The 16797-nt window shown below is 56.7% G+C and overlaps 1 protein-coding gene across 6 annotated transcripts in view; it reads right to left on the bottom strand.

The window, feature by feature from the left end:
* Nucleotides 1-685: 685 nt before the first annotated feature.
* ADGRL1 (adhesion G protein-coupled receptor L1) overlaps nucleotides 686-16797 on the bottom strand; it is a 43238-nt gene continuing 27126 nt past the window's right edge. Inside the window, exons 5-23 of one of the 6 annotated variants that reach the window (XM_087816748.1) lie at nucleotides 16132-16233; nucleotides 14186-14986; nucleotides 12952-13266; nucleotides 12097-12200; nucleotides 11601-11786; nucleotides 11265-11303; nucleotides 10905-11088; nucleotides 10625-10747; nucleotides 9885-10099; nucleotides 9420-9590; nucleotides 8758-8967; nucleotides 8449-8669; nucleotides 8245-8311; nucleotides 7765-7856; nucleotides 7052-7220; nucleotides 5722-5850; nucleotides 5441-5537; nucleotides 5220-5348; nucleotides 686-4571 (exon numbers count right to left, since the gene is read on the bottom strand). In XM_087816748.1, coding sequence (XP_087672874.1) covers nucleotides 3829-4571; nucleotides 5220-5348; nucleotides 5441-5537; nucleotides 5722-5850; nucleotides 7052-7220; nucleotides 7765-7856; nucleotides 8245-8311; nucleotides 8449-8669; nucleotides 8758-8967; nucleotides 9420-9590; nucleotides 9885-10099; nucleotides 10625-10747; nucleotides 10905-11088; nucleotides 11265-11303; nucleotides 11601-11786; nucleotides 12097-12200; nucleotides 12952-13266; nucleotides 14186-14986; nucleotides 16132-16233 — 4097 coding nt within the window. In that variant the 3' untranslated portion in view covers nucleotides 686-3828. Of the gene's footprint in view, nucleotides 4572-5029; nucleotides 5349-5440; nucleotides 5538-5721; nucleotides 5851-7051; nucleotides 7221-7764; nucleotides 7857-8244; nucleotides 8312-8448; nucleotides 8670-8757; nucleotides 8968-9419; nucleotides 9591-9884; nucleotides 10100-10624; nucleotides 10748-10904; nucleotides 11089-11264; nucleotides 11304-11600; nucleotides 11787-12096; nucleotides 12201-12951; nucleotides 13267-14185; nucleotides 14987-16131; nucleotides 16234-16797 lie in introns of all 6 variants that reach the window. The other 5 variants (XM_087816750.1, XM_087816749.1, XM_016222198.2 and 2 more) reach the window with 5 other exon arrangements.

The raw sequence follows: 16797 nt of genomic DNA, 5'->3' as shown, positions 1-16797 counted from the left end.
CAGGGCTGAGCTCCTGGCCTTGCCAACATTAAGAGGTCAAGAGATGAGAAGGAACTAGCCACCAGGACTAGGAAGGTGGGAGGAGAAACAGGGGAGTGTGGTGTCCTGGATGCAGATGTTCAGGGCAGAGGTGCATAGAGAGAGATGCTTTCACTGTTTGAGCAATCATTTCTCTGAGTGCTGGCAGCTCTATTGGAGAATGCGAATTACACATGCTGCAATTCCATTGTGTTGTCACTTTAGAAAAAGCACCATTTCAGTAGTGTGTGGGAGTCTAGGAATCAGACAGGCACAGCGTAAAATTCCCATTTGCTCTAATAAAGCCTGTGGATACACAACCAAGCCAGGAAGGGCTTCTCTAGACACATGGCACAGTTGCCTGGCTCAGAGACCATGGGTGTGCATCCAGATGTTGTAAGCCTGTTTCCATTTCAAACAGGTAATTCTAATAAGCTTCACCCACCTTAGTGTTTATGAGGAGTCAAAGAAAAACTGTACCTGGATTGCTGCTCAGCCAGCCCCAAGAATCTATCAAGTTCTGGGTAGGTCCTGTGACTCCAAGCCTCTGCCATGGGTTCTAAATATTGTAGGGCAGGCTCCTCATGATGTCAAGAGCCTCATGTGGGTGCTCCATGCACATCCAATCACCTGTTTCTCTCCCCTCAATGAGTCACAACACTCATCATTCCAAGAAATCTTAATTTCTTTATTGTTTTTTTTTTGACTCAACAATTTTTTAAAACTTTTTTTCTGAAACGTTCTTGTTATGAGCCTTTTGTTTTGTTCTCGTTAAATGCACTCGACCCAAAATTGGTTTGGCATATCGAAAAGGAGACCAAGGAGGGACTGGGGCATGGAGGGGGGGAGGCCCGAATGGACAGAGAAATTGAGGGCGAGAGAAGAGGAACAAAGAGACAGTGAGGGGAAAAACAGGGAAAGAGGTGGAGACACAGAAAGGAAAGCAAGGGAAACCAAAAAGAAAAAAAAAAAACAAAACCCCAGAGAAAAATAATTAACAAGATTAAGAAGCAAATGAATTCAGGAGCCCAAGGAAGGGAATAGGAGAGGAAACCAAGACCCTTCCTTCTCTATACCGTCCCAGCTGGGGTGGGGGCATCAAGGCACCAGGTCTGGTTGGGGCGGGGGGACGGACACCTGGGCTCTCGGTGGTGGCTTTGCACTGTACTGCAGTGGTGTTCAGCCCCACCAGGGGGCCCTGCCACACAGCTTTGAGGCCTAGGAATTCACCTTGGTGATTCTGGCTGGAATGGGAACCAAGGGACACACTGCACCCTCTCTCCCCCCTTGATTGTCGGTGTCTGGAGATAAAAGGAGGGCTGGGCAGGGGAGAGGATGAGGGACTCCTTGCATGCCTCCAGTTCCCCCTGGAAACTCTCCCACCCTGCTAACTCTTCCAGCCCTCTCACTGGTGTCAGAGGCAGCCTCTGACTAGCTGGGCTGATACGTGGGCCAAGCCAACTCCTCCATTTACCCTTGTCTCCTGCCAGCTCTTCACAGACCTCTAGCTGCCCCTCTCACAGTGGAGCTCCTGGCCTCCTGAAGCCAAGGCAAGTCACAGAGCTGGCTCCTGCCCTCCTCACAGAGCCATCTGGGAAAGATCATTCCCACCCTTACTACTTCTTCTCTGGGTCCAGACTCACCCATGGTCTTCTGGTGAAAGGGATTAAGCCTCCCTGCCAGAAAAAGCTAGAGATGTAACCCAATACTGCTTTCTCCCCACACATGTACCCCTACACAGGACAAACCACCATCTTTGGTCTGACCCCTTCTCCCCTGATGGGGACAAGCCCGCCCCAGCTCCCCAGACAGGAGCTTTCTAGCAGCAAAATGGGACCCTCCAGCCACCTGCCTGTCTTTTTTCTTTAGTTCCTCCCTAGAGCCCCTCCCCCTTAACCCAAAGAAGTTCATGATAGCAGCAGGCTGAGACCCAAAGATGTTTGAAAACTCATGGCACTTGTGAGAAAAGAGGAAGGAGCAAGAGACAAGGAGGGGTTAGAGCAGAGGTGGAGTGCCATTCCTGGGGAAATGGCAATTATGGGGCTGGATTAGTGTGGCAATGTGACTATACTACCCCCAGAGCTGGGGGAGGGGAGTGTTCTGGGAGGGCCAGGGTGACAGGCTAGAGGAGGGGACCAGAAGAGGTACTCAGGAAACATTCCAAGCCTGACACTTTTAGGGTCTGTAGGTTTGGGGTTGAGTTCCCAGAACATGGGTGTCCTGACTCCAGGCCCTAGTACCTGGTTTTGCTTCCCCTGTGGGAAGGTGTAGGGTAGGGAAAGTGATCTCTTGCCTTTGTGCCCCACACTACCCAACCCCTGAAAGACCACCTCACCATTTCCAGCCCTCCCTCCTCAGTCACACCAAACCCTGCTGTCATTTTCCTTCCCTCATCAACCTCTGTAGGCAGGAAATCAGCCCCTCATCCCCCAGCCCAGAGTTCCAGAAGCAATATACAAGAGGCAGGAACTCAAAGGGACAGTGCAGCCATCTTGGCAAAAGCATCTTTGGGTGTGAAGGGTGCCTCCCCTGGGCCAGTGGAGAGGGAAGGGGGAGACAGGTTCCTGGTCCTGGGGCAGGCAGTGAGGTACAGGCCCCAAGAAGGTTGACTGATGCCAAGGTCAGGCGGAGCAGGGAAGGAGGCTACAGAAATAGGTGCCAGGAAGTAAACGGGTTCTTTGTTTTGCTGTTGCTTCTAGATTTTTTTCTGTCTCTGGATTGTAAAAAGCTGCTCTGGTGGCTGCCCACCCAGCTGGGGATGCACACGTACACGGAGAAGTCCTGGCTGCCAGGGCCCAGCGGAGCCGCTGTGCTCCAGAGAAAGCCTGGCTGGCTGGGCCACAGGCTCCCGGTGGCTTCAAGTGATGAGATTTTCTTTTCTTTTTTTTTTTTTTTTTTGTCTTTTCCATTTCTTTGAAATATTTACAGCAATGGGAGAGGAGGAAAGAGGAAGGGAAAGAGGGCCCCCTAGGGAAAGATCCAAGCCCTGGACCCACTCCCCAGGGAGATCCAGACCCAAAATCTGCTCCCCAGATAGCCAAGCCCACAGGACTGGAACTGCCCAAATATGGCCACCCCTGTGGGCTGGGGGCCCTTCAGGGAGTTGTGCTTCATCAGGAGTCACCCCAAGGGAGGGGGTCATTGGGTGCACTTGAGGAGGGCTGAGGGAGCAGGTTTGCTGGGGAGGCAGGGACTAAGAGCAGAGGGAAGGAGCTTCAGAGAAAATTCAACCTTTAAACCACCAGCCACAAATGCCCATTCCTCTTGCCCTGGGGCTTATCTCCTGGGCCAGAGGCCCCAGTCTCTAGGAAGCAGGGAACTGCAGTGCAGGAGGAACCTGTCCATCCATCCTTCTGCCCCCACTGCTCTCGCTCTGTGCAGCCCAGCATTTCTGGCTGCAGAAAGAGCAGCAGCTGATAGGTTCCATCCAGCAGGGCCTTTGGTCCAGGGACACCAAAACCCTCATTTCCCTCCAGCAGGTAGGAAGGGTAGGGGGGAGGGGGAAATCAAGAGTGAGACACACCCTTCTAATTTCTCCTTCCTTACTCCCCTGGGGACCTCTTGGCTCCTCCTCATGGCACTTCCCCCAAATTAAGCTGGTGCATGTGGCTGGTGGGAAACCCTGTCTGTGAACCCTGCACCTCAGGTCCCCACAGCAGAGCCTGCAAGAGGTCTAGAGGGCCCTCGGACAAGGGACGCCTGGGGAGTGGCCACCAGCCACTGCCTCCCTTCAGTCTCCCTCTCCCACCAGAGCCCTGCCCAGGGTTCCCTCCCTGGCCTGGGCCACCAGCTCCTGGTCCATGAGATCCCTCAGAGGCTGGTGACCAGCTGCATCTGCCCATCCCCATCAGGCCCTGGCCCCTCAAGGCCTGGGGCTGCCAAATAGCCTTCATGGCTGGGCCGCCGCACCTGGTAGTAGCCCTGCAGGGGGTTTCGGGCCACTAAGGCCGGTGGGCGCGAGGTGTAGTAGATTTCAGGGGGAACAGGGGGTGCGGGTGGGGGTGGGGGCAGGGCCTCACTGGGCCCCTCAGGGCTGCTGTCCGGGTAGGAGGGTGAGTCCCGAAGGTTGGCCCCACTGGCGTAGAGGGAGTCCCGGCCTGGAGGGGAGGAGAGGGGCCGGCTGGTGGCCCCATCCTCAGCTGTGCAGCTCTCCGACTCGTCCAGATCACTCTGGTACAGCACCGACTGGGCCCGGGGCAGCAGCAGTGGCTCCTCCAGGGCTTTGTAGAGAAGTTCAATCTCTGCCCGGTCAGCACCCCCGGGCCCGCCAGCCTCTTCCTCACTGCCACCCCCTGGCACAGGTGGCACAGGGGGCTCAGGTGGTGGAGGGCCCTTGGCCCCGCTGCTGCCGCCCCGCAGGTTGTTGTGCACCAGCTCTGAGATGATCATCTTCTCAAAGGCAGCAGCATCTGCCAGGTTCCGGCCTCGGGGTGGCTCGGGTGCCCCATCCCCTGGAGGGAAATCACCACTTCGCAAGGAGTAACTGTTGTTGAAGTTGCCGTTGAGGGGCAGTGTGTCCATGCCACAGGCTTCCCGGCCTCCCAAGGGGTGCTCTGCAGGCAGATGGGGGCTGCTCAGGGGAGGGCCAGGCATCGAGAAGGATGCAGGCCACGTGTAATCGGGGTGCCTGGATTTACCTGTCCCTAGGGAATGGGGCCTTCCATTCCCTCTTCCTCACTGGCAGTGAGGACACCCACCATGCAGGCTGGTGGAAGGGAGGGGAGACCAATTTTTCCAGGTTCCCCTCCCAGCTGGGAACTCAGAATCAGTGTGAGAAGACTTGGGTGACTGGGTCCATTTCCTGTGCTCTGACCCTCATCACCTTCGTTCCCCACCTGAGGCCCAAATGCAACACCAGCCAGCTGCCAAGCCAGAGAATAAATGTGTGTGTGTTTTGGGGGCATGGGAAGCACCCTGGGTTCTCCTCCCTAGGGAACTGAGGCCATCCGAGGCAACCACTGTCTTGTTCCCTTCCTAGTCTCAAAAATGTTACCAGGAAAGTCACACTTACTGGGTTCCCGGTAGCTCCCTGCAGGTGCCAGCCAGGAGGGAAAAGAAAGAAGGTGAGTGGGTTTCGAATTCTGAGTCCAGCCTCCAGTTCAGGAGGCACAAGGGCACCCCAAGTGAAGACCCCTTGGGATGCAGACCCCACACTCCCTGATCTGGACTGTTGCCCTCTCCCAGTACTAGAGTATTCTCACCTGGGGAGTTGAAGACAGGGGGTGAGGAGGGATTGAAGCCCACTGACTCAGCGATGAGGGTGTTATAGGGGCTAGTGCCCCCACGGGGCTGCAGCACGGGGTTGGTCAGCAGATGGTTCCCCATGGTACCTGCCCAGGAGGTCAGAGGTCACAGGGCAGCCTGGAGACACAGGCCAGGAATCTCAAGGGACTGGAGCCAGGGGCGAGGGACACTATCTCACCTCGGTTCAGGGTGGGGGTACTATTGATGTCGCCTGCCATGAAGGAGGATTCTGTCTGTTTCCTCACGGTGTCATTCCACATCCTCCGGATTCGGCTCTGGGGACACAGCTCAGACATGAGGGGGCCCTCAAGCTGCCCACCCTCCAGGATCTTTCTGAGACCACTTGCCTGATGAATACCACCAGGGACCTGGGCCGAGTGCTGCCCCACCTCTGGGGCTCCTGGGTCTAACACTCAGCCCCAGGAAGCCCTGCCTGGTACCCAGCCCCAGCTCAGATACCTGGGTCCCTGTGTAGTAGCGGGTGTTGCTCCGCATGGCTGAGGTCTTAAGAGAGCCGTGAGCGCCCCCGGGTGGGGAGCGAATGCAGCAGTAGGAGTGTCGCAGGCACTTGCTGTACTCCTTGTGCACCTGGGAGGCGAGGAGAACAGGCAACTGGCAGCAAGTGCTCCCACCTCAGGAGTCCATAGACCAAGCTACGGGCAGGCATTAGAAATCTGTCCTGTCCCCCAGCAGCCAGCCAGGTAGACTCTCTCTCCTCACTCAGGCCCATCTTCCTTTCTTTACCTCCACCAGTTTCTCATCCATTCATTGACTCAACAGCTGTTTAATGGGCATCCTTTATATGTCAGGTGTGGTTTAGGCTCCAGGGATACTCAGAACAAATCAGACATAAAGCCCTAGTTCTCAGAGCTGCTATTTTAGTAGACAGAGACATAATGTAGATGCAAACATCTACATAATACAGGATGTCTTACGGTGTTAGGTGCTGCAAAGGACCTATGGCTGGGAAAGGGGTTAGGCAGTGCTGGTGGTGGTGCTTCACAGATTTCAAATAGATCAGGAGAAGCCTCACTGAGAAACAGACATTTCAGCAAAGACTTGAGAGAAATAAGGCAGTGGGCCAGTGGATATCTGGGGAGGAGCAGGGAACAAGCCCTGAGGAGAGTCCATGTCTAGGTGTCTGAGAGAACAGAGGGCAGAAGAGGGCACCCCTGGAAAGGAGGGGAGGGAAGGGATCTGGGGGCTCCTATAAGGATGTCACTGTCCGTGTATCCAATGGGACCACCAGTTTTGAGAGGAGGAGGGATACAGTCAAACTTGCAGGAATCTGATTGCTGCCTCCTTCATCCCCGACCTTAGCCTTACCCACTTCACTGTCCCCCCAGACTAACAGCCTGACAGGGGCTCCCCACTGCCTTCAGGACCAAGTATACAAATGCCTTGGGTCAGTTTCTATGGCTTGAGTCTTATACGCCCTGTATGCCCTCTCCACATTCTGCTGCTTCTGTTATCACCTTCATTTACTTTAACATGTTTTATTTAAAAAGGAAACTTTCTATCACCACAAAAGTCATAGTCTGTCCCATAATTATTAAAGTAGGAAACGTCTGTCTGGATGGTACCCAGAGTCATCTCAATTCTGCATGCCTGCTTCATGCCCCACACCCTGGGAAGAAACCCTGTCATCGTGTCCCAAGTCCACCCTACTTTCTTGCTCTTCCAGAGCCCTCTTCACACCTGGCTGAATCCTCCCTGAGACCATGCTCCCCTCGCAGCAGACACAGGCCACCACAGAAGGCAGGCACCTGGGCATCCTCCCAGACCTCACCTTCTTCTGTAAGGCGCAGTGAAAGACGAAGATGAATACCCCTTGGAAGGCGTTGAAGGTGGTGAAGAGATAGGCCATGACTACCGACTCCTTATTGATGAAGAGGAGGCCGAAAGCCCAGGTGAGGCCCAGCAGGAAGAGCAGCGCAATGGCCCCCAGGGCCCAGGATCTGGGGTGGGTGGGGAGAGGAGACAGGGACATCAAAGATCCCACCAGCAGAGATGCCTCCCCGGTTGGCCTCTTTGGGCCTGGACATTCTGTGCAAAGATCCACTTAGGTGAGTAGGCCTCAGGATAACGGCCTACCCAGCGACACTTCCAACCATCCTGGGCCCGAGGAGTAGGCAGAGGTTGGGGGTGAGGGTTTGTGAATGGTCAGTCATTCCCCCACATCCTTCATCCTTTTGGCCATATTTCCAAACACTTAAACTATCTTTTGCTGCCTATTTCTCTTTAGCTTGCCTTGAAATACTCACTTTTGAACTCAGTCTTGCCCTAAGCATTTATGTCCCCCAAACCACAGGTTGAATGTGCTAATGTCACGTTTTTAAATACACACTAAGTAGATATATAACAAGCACAGTAAAACACCATCTTTGTCCTTAAATCGCATCGTGTGACAAAAGAGTGACAGCACCACATTTTACAAAGTCCTGGGAGAGGCTGGGCTGGTATGGAGTTTTGGGGGAAGGGGTGTAGGAAGGGGGTGCTCACTTAATGTTGTCTAGGCGACTTGAGTCCGGCTTGAGCACAGATGAGCTCCGGATCATCTTGTGTAGGGTCACCATGAGGAACACCAGGTTCACCTGGGGGCAGGACAAGGGGAGGGGCTGTGCTGGGATTGCTCTGCCTGCCAGTGTGAGTTCCTGGCCAAGTCTCAGCCTGGACCCCCTTCTTCAGGGTCTCCTCTACTGGTGTACCTGCCCCAGGTGCTCGCCAGCTGGTATAACTGTCTGTGGCTCCCGCTCCTGGGAAAATGGGGCCCACAGCCTGACACAGAGCATGGGCTCAAATCACAGCTTCTGGATGGGCAGACCTCACTGCTAGAGCTCTATAGACCCACTGTGCTCTCATCAGTTGGCTGTTCAGTTCCAATGGTTTTCAAGGGCTTGGGGAGATAGGGGGTGCTCAGGGACAAGGCTAGCCTGGATAAAGGATGGAGACACAGTACCAGGGTACTGCCTTCCAGCTTACCACGATAACAAAGGAGACCGGCCCAATGAAGCTCCAGATGAAATAATTATCCACTCGGAGCCAGCAACTATAAAGGAAGCAGGGCTGGGTAGATAGAGGTGGAGGGGGGCCCCTCCCTTTGACCCCAGGAGCCCAGTGCCCCAAGGGTCTTGCTATTGAGCAGGGAACCAAGCAGGAGAGATGGCGGTGGGGGGAGGCACTCACGCCTTCTCCGTGCCGTAGCTGCGGTAGTCGATGGCAGCTGCGATGCCTACCACCAGGGCTGGGAAGCAGTAGCCACCCAGGTAGTAGTACTTGGTGCGGGAGTACTCGCTCTCAAACACCTCCACCAGCAGCAGATAGAGGTGCACACCCTCCAGGCACAGCCAGGAAAAGGCAGCCAGGAAAAAGTAGTGCAGCAGGCCAGCAAAGATGGGGCAGGCAATCTGGGGGGCAAGGGTACCACAAATGAGGGGCTGCCTGGCCAGGTGGCCTGTCCTCCCTCACTCCACCCCCACCTTGTGCCTGGCCCACCTCATACTGAGTCTTGTCTATGCCAACCAGGAAAAGCAGCTCAGCCAGGAAGAGGTTGATGCACAGGTTCTTGTGGATGGTATTGCGGTCAGTCTGCAGTCCCCGCAGGAAGCAGAAGGTGGAGATGCAGATGGCCAGGCAGACCAGGGAGATCACGATGCCTACCCAGGTGATGACTGACAGCAGCAGCTCATTGATGCGGCCCTGGTACTGGGGGACAGCAGAGGGTACACTTAGCACCTTTGGCCTTGCACACAGCCAGGCTTACCCTGGCCTCAGCTAAGTGCCACATGGGGACAAGGCCACAGGCTAAGAGCAATGCTGGTGCAGCCCCCTCCCCCCTGGCCTTCTGCCCCTGGCCAACTTGCTGGCCCCCACCCCTCTGCAGGTGGCGCTCTCACTTCCTCATGCTCTGGAAGGCTTGTGGAGAGATGACAAAGGTGACACCAACTTGCTTCTCCAGAGTGCCTTGGGAGAAGGTGGGACTGTGACCAGGGAGAACCAGATGTATGGCCTCATGCCCTGGCAAGACTGGTGGCCCCCCATGCCCACGAAGCTGGTCTTCCCTGGCACTGCCCATGCTTCACTCTATGATGCCATGCAAAGCTGGGCCAGAGAGTGGGCCCGCCAGGAGCAGCGCAGCGGAGCGCCAGCCAGCTTACGATCTCACGGTGAGCCATGAGCACAGCAAAGTTGGTGAGGTGGCTGCAGGCACATGTGGTGTGGGTCTTGTTGGACTCCACCAGGCGGCAGCCCTGGGTCGACCAGTAACCCAGCATGGAGCGCTCCGAGTAGTTCCAGAAGGAGCAGTTAGCATTGAAGTGGTTCTTGGCCTGTTGTGTGGTGGTGGTCTGGGAATCAGATCTGGGGAGTCCCTCTCCAGCCCTCACACCCAGCTACAGGGATAGCAACAAGCATGGAGAAGTGCTTGGGGCTCCAGGTGGCAGTCTGATATCTCTGGGGACAAATGACCTAAGCAGTTGAGGTGAGGGCTGGGAAGGGGCTTGTGGCCCAGGGAGGGGTGCAAACTTGCTTTTGGGTGGATGAACGGGTAGTGGGAGGATGTGCAGCATGGAATACAAAGGATGCTGGAACCCTCATGGAGGGTAGGGAATGCCTCAGCTCACCTCCAGGTGGGCCACGGTGAAGATGACGGGGTCCATGAGGAAGACACGGCTGGACTCCTTATTGATAGAGGCTGCGATGACCTGTGAGTTTACCACCAGGGAGGTGCCCCCTGGGCTGCCCGTGCCCGTTTCACCTGCCAGCTTCACTGTGGCATTCTCAGTGGACAGGAAGAGGCCCAGGTTGTTGTAGAGGATGAAGACAACTTTGACCACCCCTGGGGAGGACAGGTGCAGCAAGGGTGTGCCATCAGTCCTTGGCTGACACCAGCTTGCTTCTTGTGGATGGTATTGCCTGGCTTCAGTCCAGGCAAGTGGGGCTCAGAGAACCCTGACCTGGGATGACTGCTCGGCTGGAGGCAGTGCCAAACAACAGGGCAGCAGGCCAGAATACACAGGGGCTGGGTCCCCAGGCACCTCTCACTTGTGGTATGACCTTGAGCAAATCCCTAACCTCTCTGTGCCTTAGTCTCAAATGGGACAATTCTCTCTGAGTTATGAGGATTAACTGCTGCTGCACAGAAGCGAGCCCTGCAGACTGCAAAGTGTCCTGGGCTCTGCGGTGCTTTGGGAGGACCCCATGAGGACCCTGAAATGTTCCACCAGCTTGAGCAAAGAACTTCTCTGTGTTGTCATGGGTCCCAAACTTTTCTCGGACTTTTCAACCCCATAAAAGCTGAGAGCCACTGTTCTCCATAAGTGGGACAGGGTTGGGGCTGCCAGCTTGGGGGCTGGGCACTGACCATTGCGGCTGTTCTGCTTGATGGTGTTGGCTGACAGCTGGATGGAGTTTTCACTCGGATACTCCTGGGGGAACACCAGCTCCTGTACTTGGCCCTCTGTGTTCAGAACCGTGACCTCCAAGACTGTGGGGAGAGAGGATGGCAAGGCATACAGAGTTGGAATCTGTCCCCAAGGTCAAGGGCCAAGGTGCCAGGGCATCTCCTGTAGTCTCTGGAACAGGTGGGCCCCACAGTTTAAGATCTGCACTTGAACTTGCCCCAATGAGACAACAGCACTCACCCACATTCTGTTTGGCAGCCAAGAAGCGGGCTGGCTCCCTGACATTGTCAGCCAGCAGGAAGGCGCCCTCCTCCAGGACGTCCAGGAGCATGGTAGCTGTATGCACCTGCTCTGTGGCATTCATGTCTTTCCAGGACTCAAGAGCCTCTGGCCGCAGCAGGTTGTCCACCGTCTCTACCACAGCCTGAGCAGGGAGGGGCGTGGGAGGAGGGGAGAGGGTTGGTGGTGGCAAGATGAGTCTCTCAACATCCTCCAGTTCTTCAGGCTGGGCTGAGTCTCCTCCTCTCAATTTCCACACCCCCAGCGCCTCCTGGGGCCTGCCCCACACCCCCTGGACAGTAAGAGTCCTCTGGACCTTACCTTGATGTAGTCCTTGCAGGTTCTCTCCCGCTTGTGCATCTAAGAAAAGAGATAGAGGCACTGTCAGGCCCAACCTCCAGCTCTACTCATCTCAACACTCTCACTCTTCTGTGTCTGCCACCAACCTGGTGCTGAGTCATAAGCAAGAGTTGTTCCTAAGGGATCCTCTAACCTGCAGAGCCCTCCAAGGTATCCCTGAGGGAGACCAGTAGGCCTGGATTCTGTCCCTCCTTCTTCTGACCATCATGGGTGGCAGCCCAGCTCTTAGGTACCAGGCCAGAACCTTCCTGAGCCCCCAAGGCAGTGCCCACAACTGGCCCTGCTGCCAAGCCCCACCTTGTTGTAGTTCTTGCCAGCTGACTCGCGCTCAATGGGCCGAAGAGCCTGCAGCTGGGCATCCAGGATGTCCAGCAGCTGTTCCATCAACTTCACAGAGGAAGACACATCTCCCGCATAAATGGAGCCCCGGGTGTGGCGGGCCAGCTCACTGGCAATATTGGCTGCATTCTCACCGCTCTTTATCTGCATGAGGCAGAAGTGGGGCACCCGGCTCTGTTAGGGACTATCTTAACTCCTCTATGGTCCCTTTACATATACCCAGCCTGCTCAGCCCTTCTCATTGCTCTCTGTTGCCCCTACTCCCCACCTGCCCTCTCCCCCACTCTGTAGGCTAGAGTGTGGACCCCACATTCCTGCCTCCCAGACCTGCGACCCATTTGTCTCCCTCTGTGTCCCATTGCTCCACTGCCCCCACTGCACCCTGTGCCCAGCCACCCAGAGCCCAGTGTGTGAGCACAGGTGCCTGTGTGGGAGGAGCAGCTGCTGCTGGTACCTTCTGGGCCACCTGGTTGACCCAGGGGGAGGTGCAGTTGCTGAGATCAGGGCCCCGGGGGTTCCAGAGCCCCAGGGCTGGTAGACACTGGAAGGAGGCAATTCCTGCAAGGACAGACAGACAGGAACAGAGAAGGGAGCCACAAGGAAGGAGAAAAGGACGGGCCAAAGCAGGGGGAAAGGAGACGACAGAGAGGGCAAGTAGGTGAGGGGAACATGGAAGACCAGACATGAAGCAGGCCAGACAGTCAAGACAGGTGTCACTCTGAGATGACGTAAGTCACCCCTGACTTCCCAAGCTATTCCTCTTGGCTCCCCTTCCATCTTTGCCTACAGGAATCAGAACCTTGTAGCAAAGCGCATCTTGTAAGCCCTCTCTCCACGAAGCCTCTTCTGACCCTTCCCTCAGATCCCTGGAGCACATGATCCTAGCCCCACCCCTCTGGCACTTCAATTGCTGTCTATCCTACTACCATCAGCTGTTCCTGGGGCCGTCCTGTCTCACCCTGAGACTGGGACACACCCAAGTCACCTCTGTGGGCTCCATGCAAGGTCTACCAGGTGCTTTTCATGCAACAGGTGCTCTGCAGGAGGGGACAGGGTTTGGGATGGGGAAGGGTACTAACTGAGCTGCTACTATGCCCTGGGAGCTCTGCTGGGCTCTGGTGACACAGCTGGAGATGTCAGGTATGACCCCTGCCATATAAAGCCCATGCTCTGGCGGGGAGATGTACAGGTAAGTGCATCTGTGCTAAGCTGAGTGGTGGGCATGTACCCTGTCCCTTTCCTGTCTAGACCAGTAGCAGCCACCCCCAAAGCCAGCCACAGTGGAGGTGACTGAGGCTTCTCCACTCACCTCGAGTCCCCTTGGGGCAGGGCCTCTCCACCAGCATGCCCTGCTGGGTGGCTGGCCACTGGACCCGCCGCACTTCTCGAGGTTCACAGAAGAGCTCTGGAGACACGTGCAGATTAGGGGCTGGGGGCCGCCGGGTGCTGGGGACTGGGGCTGTAGCTGGAGGCAGGTCAGGTCCCAGTTGGTTGATGGCACCCACTGGGTGCGTGGTGAGGGGAGCCCGGCGGAGTGGGGTGGTAGCTGCGGGTGAGGCTGTGCTGGTGAGGGGTGTGGGCCGGATTGTGGTGGTTGTGCTGAGCGGCGGGGAAGTGGCTGGGCCTGAAATGGAGAGGAAACATGAGACAGAGTCACCCCCATGCTCGGAGCCCTGCCACAGCATGGCTGGGCACTGGGATCCCCGACATCTTAGTGTCTTTCTCGCCAATGAAGTGGAAAGGTGTCCTGGTCCCCACTGGTTCTGGGAGTGGATCTTCCCCACATTCTCTCTGCCCACAGAGATCCCTCACACCTGTAGGACCATGTGAAGCATCAAAAGGTGGTAAGAACTCACTTGTGTGCACCCTGAGGTCTGAAAGAACCGGAGAGGACAGGCCATGAAGGAGGTGAACACAGCCATCTCCCATCCTCAGTTACTCTCTCACCCTGGTCTCTGTAACCTGGCCAGGTCCTTTCCCCCTGGGGGAGGGGGGGGGCTCAGTTTCCCATTATACAAAGGAAGCTGGATTAGATTAAGCTCCCTGGAGCCCTGGGGCTGCTCAGAGCTGGCTCAGGGCAGCTAAGGGGGCAAATAAGACTACAGAGACGTCTTTACCCCACCAACATCAGCAGCTCAGCCTTATTCTGTTTCACTTGATGTTTGGGCTTCCACCTAAGATTTTGGTTGATAAGGGTTCCAGGGCTAAAAGTGCACAGGCCATTGGGAGAGGCAGTGCACTCAGTGGTTAAGTGCCCAGAGTCCTGTGTTCAAATTCTCAAATACATAAACTAATCCCTCAATCCCTAGAGCCTCAGTTTCCTCATCTGTAAACTGGAGGTAACAACAATCCCTGTGACTGTGAGAATTAGACAAGTTAGTTACCAGCCGTGAAGTGCTTATAACAGCATGTGCTATGTGACACTCTGTGACTTCCAGGTCTCCCCCCAACCCACCTCCAAGTCCCTAAGAACTCCCAGAGTGTGACCCCTTCTCTGGGACTGGGGTGTGTGGCCTGGGGCAATGAACAGGAGCGATCCTTACCAGCACTAGGATCTGGGGGTCCAAACTCCAGGCTATAGCGCACCACGAAGTAGTTGTTCCAGACGTAGAGCTGGTTGTCGCGTGGGTTGTAGTCCACGGAGGAGACGAACTGGTAGGGATTGGGGAAGGCCAGGCTGACTGGCTCCTCACGGTTAGCGTTGGTGTTGAAGGCGTAGTCCACGCGGTTGCCAGCCGCCTCACTGTCGTCGTCCACATAGACCGAGCGCAGCACGTAGAGGACACCACACACCATGAAGGCGTTGGACGCCGAGCGCTTATCGTACCCGGTTTCCCACGTGCCCTCGAAGCGCAGCGTATAGGGGTTGAGCTGGCTCACCACCAGCCTCCCGTTGTTGCCTTCAGTGGCGTAGATGACCCACAGCCCATTTTCATCCACGGCCAGGTCGATGTCAGTCTTGCCTCCCCAGCGGTAAGGCGAGGTGTCATGGTAGTTGGCCGTGTTGATGACTGTCTCCCCGCTCTTGATGCGTGTGCGCAGGTCATACTTGACAATGTTGCGCGTGCGCTCCTTGTTGTAGAAGACAGCGCCGTCGTAGACCACGAAGCCGGTGCCATCCACGCGGTTGGGCAGGCGGTAGGTGGTGGTGTGGCGCGCGGCCACGTAGTCCTCCCACGAGGCATACTCGGTCAACGTATCCGTGCGGTAGGGGATCCAGGGCATGACGTAGATGCGGTCGCCCGCCTGCAGTGGATCCTTGCACCACGCACCAGATTGGTGCTCCGACTCATGTGTGGAGGTGGGCTCCAGCACTTTCTGCAAGGTCCCTGGGCACACAAAGACTGGGCCGGGCAGGTGGGAGGGAAGGAGATAGGAGAGGAGGAGCAGGGGTGAGGGAGGGGAGGAGAGAGAGGGGAGAGAGAGCAAGTTGGTCACAAGGCCGGGGGGAGCCAGATTGTCCCCTCCTGCTGCTGCAGTCACGGTTGCTTGGTAGGGCTGATGATGGGAAGGGGGTTTCTGGGCTGGGACCCCTGCCCCGCCCAGCTGCCCCTCTCCCTGGAGATGTCAACCCTGGAGGCCATTAAGAACAGGGTTAGTGGGGGGAGGTAGTACTCCTTTCCTTTCCTGGCTGCTAGAGACCCCACAGGCTGGGGATAAAGGGTTTGGCAAGAACCCTCCCGGAGACTTTCTCATATGCTTAAGCATGGCAGAAGGACCTCCTCACTGCAGCCACTGCCTGGCAGCTTTGAGGGTCCAGGGACTCTGTGCCCTGCCCCTTCGCCATCGTCTCCATCCCCTATGGAAGAGCTAGAGTCGAGGGTCCCATCCTTCACCAACCACACAAGGACAGCTTTTTTATTTTATTCCACTTTCTTCCTCCTGCAAAAATTGCAAGGTAGTGATGTTTCTGTACCCACTGTGGGTGTCAGGAGCATGCCCCCACTCCAGGGTGGGAGATGCACCCATGGTTCCTGATGCAGCCCCACCCCCCAGTACCCACACAATCAGGAAGGGGTTTTGGAAAAGTCCAGCCCCTCCTCTAGGTGCCCGGACCCTCCCCTATGGTGCCCAGCCCTGCCCCCAGCCGGCAGGGTCTCTCATGGGGTTTGTTCAGCAGCAGACACTGACACTGGTGCACAGGAATGGGGGGTGGGACATGGGGAGGGAGGGGACTCCCCAGGAGAGTTGGGGAGGGGGAGGAAAGCTGTGTGGAGCGAAGAGAGACAAGGTGGGGGGGCCTCAGCAGAGGTCCTGGCTCCAAGGGAGGCACGCTGGAGACCACCTGGGAAGAAAGGGTTAGTGCTGGCAGAGGAGAGAGGGGGTGAGCAGAGAATTCACTCCAAGGCCCAGGCCCGATTGAGGGCCCCTCAGGGGGACAGTCCCAAGTCCAGCTCAGAGTGGGCAAGGGAGGGAACCAAGTGCTAGGATAAAGACCCAGCCCACCCCAGCCAGACCTCCCACCTCCCCTACCCGGACCCCGATTTACCTGCGACCATCCCCGGCTCGGGAGGAGGGACCAAGGCAGCGCTGATGTCAGAAAGGTGGGGGGCCCCGCCCCACCCCCCCATTCCCTGAAAAGGAGGAAAACCTCAACTGCATCTCGTTGGCCCCTGCTGGCCTGCCCACCCTTGCCCCATCATGTCCCAGGGATACCTACTCCTAGGCTCCCCTACTGACCCAGTGGAGATCTGGGCTCTCATTGTCAGTATGGCCAGATTCCCCTCCTCCTCCCAGAGTGGTGACGGCCAGAGGCCCCTCCATCGAGGATGGCTGGGGCCTCCCTCTCACCTCCCTGCTAGCAGAACCCATAGACAGGCCAGGGTGAGGATTTGCAGTGAATTCTCTGCTTCTGCTTGGTCTGTCACCAAAGCAGATGGCCCCAAGGGGGACAGGGAGCACTGGGACCTGGCACTGGCTTGGGGGGCAGCCCAAGGGTCCCCAGGCACAAAACAGTCAGGAGCATGCCCTGTTTTAGGAGGGGAAGGGGAGCCCAGGGCACAGAGGTGGGCAGGGACCAGAAGGATCCTGGCTTGGGCCCTGGGGCTTCACTATCTCCCTGTTCCTGGTGCCATGAGGTGTTGGCCTGTCCCTCCACCTGTTTCCTCTGTGCCAAGGACTCCCCTCTCCCCAAGCCAGGGGGGGCCCCTGCCAG

This window comes from Miniopterus natalensis, chromosome 4 (assembly GCF_054644295.1).
Source record: "Miniopterus natalensis isolate mMinNat1 chromosome 4, mMinNat1.hap1, whole genome shotgun sequence".
Taxonomy (NCBI): domain Eukaryota; kingdom Metazoa; phylum Chordata; class Mammalia; order Chiroptera; family Miniopteridae; genus Miniopterus; species Miniopterus natalensis.
This window is presented reverse-complemented; position numbering and strand designations above follow the sequence as displayed.